This window comes from Lutra lutra, chromosome 10 (assembly GCF_902655055.1).
Source record: "Lutra lutra chromosome 10, mLutLut1.2, whole genome shotgun sequence".
NCBI classification, from domain to species: domain Eukaryota; kingdom Metazoa; phylum Chordata; class Mammalia; order Carnivora; family Mustelidae; genus Lutra; species Lutra lutra.
This window is the reverse complement of record NC_062287.1, coordinates 99683757-99691755: the sequence shown is the minus strand read 5'-3', so window position 1 is coordinate 99691755 and position 7999 is coordinate 99683757. Positions and strand designations below refer to the sequence as shown.

The window sequence follows — 7999 nt, the reverse complement described above, 5'->3', positions numbered from 1 at the left end:
CATTATTTATTGATTTGTTTGTTTGTTTGTTAGTTTTTGTTCTTTTTTAATTCAGAGGGATAAAAAAAGGAGAAAGAACACGTAAAAGCAAGGGGTATTCTAGAGTCTAAACTTGAATTCTTATTACTACTATGATCTTTACCACTGATATTATCATTAATTCATGCCACATAAGAGAAAGCACATTTGTAATTACTACTCCATCAGCCATAATACACAGATCTGAGAAAACACAGCCATGCAGTTTCCCAAAAGCTGGAAGAGCCAGTCACAATGTTGCAGCAAAGGGACAGCTGAGACAGAGTATAGTAGAAGCTATATGTGTCACATGTGACAGACCCAGAGATAGGTCCTCAGACAGACAAAATTCCTGATCATGGCCTATGATACTGTACAATGCCAACCTAACATACCACTAAAGGAATTATTTTTATCTGTGGCTTAGTTTGAGGAAGAACTTATACGTTTCAATCAAAACTATTACACAAACTCCTTTCCACATGTAACTTCTGGTGAACTCACTAGAGCACATGAAGTCTCAGCCCTGAAGATGCATCCAATATTGATCTCTTCCTAAATACATTTAAAATATTTCCAGTGATGTTCTCCTCAAATGTCTAATGCATCCTGACGAGGAGACCAATATAAACAATATGAAACCCAAAGATTAAAAGGATGATGAATGGAGGACGCAGGCGCCAGCTGTGGCTGCCACATAGTTTTATACAAGAAAGAGAAAGTGAACTATAGCTTGTTTAAAAAAAAAAAAAGGATGATGAATGAATTAGTGTAATTAAGGACAGAGGCCTTCCTATCCAACCCCCCCATTTGAATTTTTCATTTTTTAGTTAACAGGCAGATGTTTAAAAGTAATTCCTGAGGAATTCTCAAAAACTGAGTTTGAAGACGAGAAATCACCCAAGATTTCACTTCTGCTCCTTTCAAATCCAACAGTTCTTGATGCGTCTCTGCAGTTCCCTTCATTGCTTTATCTTATTTTGTCTCTGCCTCTTCATAAGGGTTTCATGGCTATTCCAGGCTGACATAATGGATTTAATTTCATAATAGAAATAGCTGCTCATATAATAGATGGTAATGAAACTGAAATTTTCTCATTTCACAAATGGGATAAAAGAAGACTCGTGAAGCTGAATGATTTTTTTATAAAATTTCAGCACCGTTGTCTCTAAAAGAGACATGTACCATTTTTGTCCTCTTTCGAACTATACCCATCACCTCTTGAGTAAAAGGCCTTGATATCAAATAGGGAAACACAAATTCATTTACTCAAAGATCAGATTATTCTAAGAGAACCTGCAGAGATCATCCACACTCAACTACTTGAACATTCATGGCAGTATTCAGAAGGGAAAATATGGGGGCATGTTTTCACATCCGTGACAAAAATAAGATAAGCTTTTCCAGATATATAAAAAATATAATATTCCCCAACACTGAATTGTTTCAAAATTAAGTCGACTGCCTTATACAAAATTAAAAACACTAAATTTTCGTCAGCATGGATGGAACTGAAGGTTATTATGTTAAGTGAAATAAGTTAAGTATAGAAAGTAAATTATCATATGGTATCACTCACATGTGGAATATAAGGAATTGCACAGAGAATCAGAGGGGAAAGAAGGGAAAACTGAATGGAAGAAATCAGAGAAGGAAACAAACTATGAGAGATCTGGAGTCCAGGAAACAAACTGAAGGTTACAGAAGGGGAGAGGGGGTGGGGGGATGGGAAAACTGAGTGATGAATATTAAGGATGGCATGTGTTGTGATGAACACTGAATGTTAAATGCAATTAACAAATCCTTGTACAACCTAACACTAATGATGTAATATATATTAACTAATTGAACATAGCAAAAAATAGATTAACCAATTAGTTAAAAGAAAAGAACTACTAAATTTTGAGAAACAAGTGAAAAAAATTTAAAGGTGGGAAATTCTTCATTAGATGTGTGGCTTAGAGAATTTGCTCTAATGTTAAATTGCTTCCTCATCTAACATAAATGAATGACTAAACATGAAGGTAAGATGATCAAAATATATACCCCTTAATTTCTCTAAGTATACATGCCAAGAAGCAGTAATATCCATTTTTATATTTCCAACTACCATGATTCTCTGCTTATTTTGAGTCATAAGTACATGTGTTCCCTGTTATATTTTTCTTTCAGATAATTTCATTGTCTCTTGGGAACTTGCTGTACTAGACTAATTCCATGGAAAAAATAAACAATGTAACTGAATTCATTTTCTGGGGTCTTTCTCAGAACCTAGAGGTTGAAGAAGTTTGTTTTGTGGTGTTTTCTTTCTTCTACATGATAATTCTTCTGGGAAATATCCTCATCATGCTGACTGTTTGCATGGGAAACCTCCTTAAGGTTCCCATGTATTTCTTCCTCAACTACTTGTCTTTTGTGGATATTTGTTACTCTTCGGTCACAGCTCCCAAGATGATTATTGACCTATTAGCCAAGAGCAAAACCATCTCCTATGTGGGGTGCATGCTGCAACTGTTTGGGGTACATTTCTTTGGTTGCACGGAGATCTTCATCCTTACTGTTATGGCCTATGACCGTTACGTGGCTATCTGTAAACCCCTACACTATACGACCATCATGGACAGGGGTAGATGTAATAAAATGTTACTGGGGACCTGGATAGGTGGGTTCTTTCACTCCATTATTCAAGTGGCTCTGGTAGTCCAGTTACCCTTTTGTGGACCCAATGAGATTGATCACTACTTTTGTGATGTCCATCCTGTGTTGAAACTTGCCTGCACGGATACATATGTTGTCGGTGTTGTGGTGACAGCCAACAGTGGTACCATTGCTCTGGGGAGCTTTGTAATCTTGATAATTTCCTATACCATCATCCTGGTATCCCTGAGAAAGCATTCCGCAGAAGGCAGGCACAAAGCACTCTCCACTTGCGGCTCCCACATTGCTGTGGTCATTATCTTTTTTGGCCCCTGTACGTTCATGTATATGCGTCCTGATACTACCTTTTCAGAGGATAAGATGGTGGCTGTATTTTACACCATTATCACTCCCATGTTAAATCCCCTGATCTATACACTGAGAAATGCAGAAGTGAAGGATGCAATGAAAAGACTGTGGAGCAGGAGAGTTTTCTCAAAAGCTAATGGTTAATAGTTGAAGGTAACAATTTAACCTGGATGAACTTAAATTTTCTCTTCTGTTCAACAAAGAGAGTAGTGAAAACCTCATAGAGTTTTTGAAAGAACAAAAGACAGAATAACACTTTCTACATACCTGAGGTATTATTTATCATCATTATTATATTTATTCTAATATTTCATAGGTAGATAAATGTTCTGAATTATCTAGGCCAGAGAAATCTTATTAAACAGAAGCTCGGGACAATGATACTGACTACTTTTATTTTCTCTTCCCCATTTTGGACTTTCTGTCATTTTCCTTTGATTGAGAGTCTCCTATGAAGTATTTAAGGCTATTTTCTAGATTTAGAACTCTGATAGAAACATATTGAGTACTCAAATATGCATATGTTGCATGCACGAAAGGATACAGGAAAAACTAACAGAAATCTGAAGTATAGTACCGTGATCTAAGTCCTCCAAAACAGAGTGGAAACTAAGCCTATGGAGGCTGCAAAGGGAGGGGAGTTTGTACAGTATGTGAAAGAGAGAATAGGTTTAAAACACAAAAGATCTGCCCTCTTCCTCTACTCTTGGGAGAAAGCTTTCCATTCTCTAGGACTCATTTTCTTTACCCAAACAGTAAGGAAATTGGGGAAACCTCTAACATCTCCATTGTGACACTAACATCTCATTCATATGCTTCTGCTAACTGACTAATCTTGCCTTCTCTGTAGTTAGTGGTCCCCAATTAACATAAAGTGCCCAAAACAAAATAACAACAACAACAACAACAACAAAAAAACAAAGAAACTGAATGAAAACAAAGAAAACTGTGATCAGTAGACCACTTGAATCCACAGGGCAAATAAATGGTGAAATGCACAGCTGGGAATCTATTTCCTCTAAAGTTTGAACCAAGTAGCTTAACTGAATACATTGAGCCATTCATCACACATCTCTCACTTCATGCACTCTGAGCTTTATTTTTCTATATAACAAATTAACATGTCACTGATTATCATTTCCACTGTTTCATTTCCTTTTGCGCAAATCTGATTATTTGACTGCCTATACTTGAGTAAATATTTATGTTGAAGTTTGTGTGTCTTTGGGTGTGTGTAGCTTTCATTAAGAACTGTATATAGTGCTCTAAAAAAAAAAATCCCTGATAGTGATGCATTCACAGAGGTAAAAATATGAAAGACCAAAAGCAGCACCATTTCTGGATTGGAAGTTATAATTAAGAAACGCTGTCTTGATGATGACAGCTTTGTAATAGAGCTTGAAGTCCGGAATTGTGATGCCACCAACTTTGGCTTTCTTTTTCAATATTCCTTTGGCTATTCGAGGTCTTTTCTGGTTCCATATAAATTTTAGGATTATTTGTTCCATTTCTTTGAAAAAAAATGGATGGTACTTTGATAGGAATTGCATTAAATGTGTAGATTGCTTTAGGTAGCATAGACATTTTCACAATATTTATTCTTCCAATCCAGGAGCATGGAACATTTTTCCATTTCTTTGTGTCTTCCTCAATTTCTTTCATGAGTACTTTATAGTTTTCTGAGTATAGATTCTTAGTCTCTTTGGTTAGGTTTATTCCTAGGTATCTTATAGTTTTGGGTGCAATTGTAAATGGGATGGACTCTTTAATTTCTCTTTCTTCTGTCTTGTTGTTGGTGTAGAGAAATGCAACTGATTTCTGTGCATTGATTTTATATCCTGACACTTTACTGAATTCCTGTACAAGTTGTAGCAGTTTTGGAGTGGAGTCTTTTGGGTTTTCCACATAAAGTATCATATCATCTGCAAAGAGTGATAGTTTGACTTCTTCTTTGCCGAATTATCATATGGTTTCACTTATTTGTGGAGCATAACAAATAGCATGGAGGACAAGGGGAGATGGAGAGGAGAAGGGAGTTGAGGGAAATTGGAAGGGGAGGTGAACCATGAGAGACTATGGACTCTGAAAAACGATCTGAGAATTTTGAAGGGGTGGGGGGTGGGAGGTTGAGGGCACCAGGTGGTGGGTATTGTAGAGGGCACGGATTGCATGGAGCACTGGGTGTGGTGCAAAAATAATGAATATTGTTATGCTGAAAAAATAAAAAAAAAATTAAAATAAATAAATAAATAAATAAATAAATAAATAAATAAAAAGAAACACTGGCCCTGGAACCACACCAAGGAACATGTTTATTGTCCCAGTTTGGAATCTCAATGGATTTCCGTTCGCTCAGTTTTTAATGATGACTAGATTAGTACTTCTCCAACTAGTTTGATCATGGGAGTCATTGGGAGAGATTTTTGAACAGATAATAGTATCTGTGTTCTGAGTTTCTAATCTCTTTGGCCTTGATTAAGGGGTATTCAAAAATCTATATTTTTAACAAGCTCATATCATACTTGTTATACAGTTAGTGGCACATTTGAGCACTTAGATTTGGAAACAGAAAGACTAGAGGATACTTGATGTCCTTAGAGCACAAGAGGCCTATGAGTTAACGAAATTCCAGGAGTCCTACATTTGAAGATATGCCCCTGCCTGTTCTACTAACTGATGCAAAGGAAGATAAATTTGAACTAAATTTAGAAAACAGTGGAATAAATGACTATTATCCATTTGTAACTTTCCTCCACAACAATCTTTCATTCATGTATTTGCACTAATGTCTTGACTACCAAGGGATCTTAGTTCCATTGAAGTTCTGACATCCTTAAGAATGTAAAAGATTATATATATATTATATATATATAATATATAATCTTTTATATATATATATATACATATAGAATATATATAGATAGATCTATCTATCTATATATAGCTATATATACCAATTCTACTTATAGATATATCTATATCTATATCTGTCCCCTGTTCTATACACTGAGAAATATATATATATATAGATATCCACATAGATATATCTATAATTAGTATTGGTATATATATAGCAAATCTACTCTACTTCTGGATATATTTGAAAGACTAAATGAGTATCTTGGGGCCATCTGGCTGGCTCAGTCAGTAGAACATGTAGCCAAGATATGAGGAAAAATAAATGATCTTTAATAGTTGAATGAATAAAGAAGATAAATATTATACCACCATTAAAGAGAAGGAAATCCTGCCATTTGCAATAACATGGTAAATCTGGAAAGCATTATGCTATGTAAAATAAGCCAGAAAGAGAAAGACAAATACTGTATGTTATCATTTACAGGTAAAACCTATGGGGTGGTGGCAGATAACAGTTAGAGAACTTATTCTAGCTAAATAAAAGATTTATATTAAGCTTCCATAAACCATACTGTGTGGTATAGCTGTTAAGGTTAAACATATAGATCATTGGACAATAGAATGTCCATAAATAGACCTAAATGTGTAATTGTTTAACAAAATGTCAAGGTAATTCAATGGGGTAAAGAATAGACTTTTTTTCAACTAAGTGGGCTAGGTTAATTGGATATCCATCTGAGAAGGAAAAAAACCTCAATTACTACTTTATATCATACACAAAAATTAACTCATAATAAGTCAGAGACCTAGATGTTAAAAGATAAACCTATAAAAATAGTAGAAAAAAGTATTTTTAAAGTTAGGGTAGATCAATATTTATTAAATATAACAAAATAAGCATGAACTATAAGAAAAACTGAAAATTGAAAAAAAATTCTAAATATTATAGCTCTTTTCTTCATTGGATGTTGTCTCTTTTAAAAATGAAAAGGCAGGGGTGCCTGGGTGGCTCAGTGGGTTAAAGCCTCTGCCTTCAACTCAGGTCATGATCCCAGGGTTCTGGGATTGAGCCTGCATCAAGCTCTCTGCTCAGCAGGAAGCCTGCTTCCTCCTCTCCCTCTGCCTGCCTCTCTGCCTACTTGTGATCTCTCTCTGTCAAATAAATAAATAAAATCTTTAAAAAAAAATGAAAAGGCAATACACGGAGTAGGGAAAAAAGATATAGATAGACACACATTTATGTATAAACATTTATATTATATACAATTTATATACATATTTTTATATAAAATTATATATAAACATATATTTTATATTTATTTTGATGTTAGCCACATATGAAAAAAGACCTATATCTAGAATATATAAAGAACACATACAGCTTAAAAATAGGAAACCTAGAACTACTATTTTAAATTATGCAAAAGAATTGAAAAGGACATTTTCAGAAGCAGATGATCCTCCTAACATTATGTCAGAAGGTCAGTGGTAGTCTAATGCAGCAACACAATGCCTGTGTCATTCACCACATTTCATCTCATCAGATCATCTCATATCATCACATATCATCAAAGGAAGAAGGGGGAGTACAGTACACTGAGGTATTTTGAAAGAGGGAGACCATATTCAGATACTTTTGTTAAAATATATTGTTGAATTTAAAAAATATATATTGTTGTTATCTATTAGGATGTCTAATTTATAAATTAATCTTTATCACTGGCATGCATGTATAGGTACAGTGTTCAGTAATATCCATAGTCTCAGGCATCCACTGGAGGTCTTGATACACAACACTCCCCCCACATAAGGAGGGGATACGTTTTAGGTGATCTGTCCCAAGTAGGAACTGAAGAAAATGTTACATAAAGAAGTGCCCAAATGCTCACAGTCCCCACTTTTGCTACCAGGCCTTCTCTCTCCCAGCCTGCGCCCAAAGCCTTGTGGAGAATCCACTATGATCAAGTGACAGAAGGAAGGATTTGGGCCTGATATACAGAACATTCGGCAGTGATATGTGGGTACAGCTAAAATGTGAATACATACAGCACTACATCCCCATTATGGGAAAATCCCTGAAGGCCATGGTGAAGGGAGTTTCTCTCAATGGATAGAA

At 35.2% G+C, this 7999-nt stretch overlaps 1 protein-coding gene across 1 annotated transcript; it reads left to right on the top strand.

The window, feature by feature from the left end:
- Positions 1-2235: 2235 nt before the first annotated feature.
- On the top strand, positions 2236-3168 carry LOC125079821 (olfactory receptor 4S2-like). The gene has a single exon (XM_047693553.1). The coding sequence runs from the start codon at positions 2236-2238 to the stop codon at positions 3166-3168; it is 933 nt and encodes a 310-aa protein (XP_047549509.1).
- The last annotated feature ends 4831 nt before the right edge of the window (positions 3169-7999 follow it).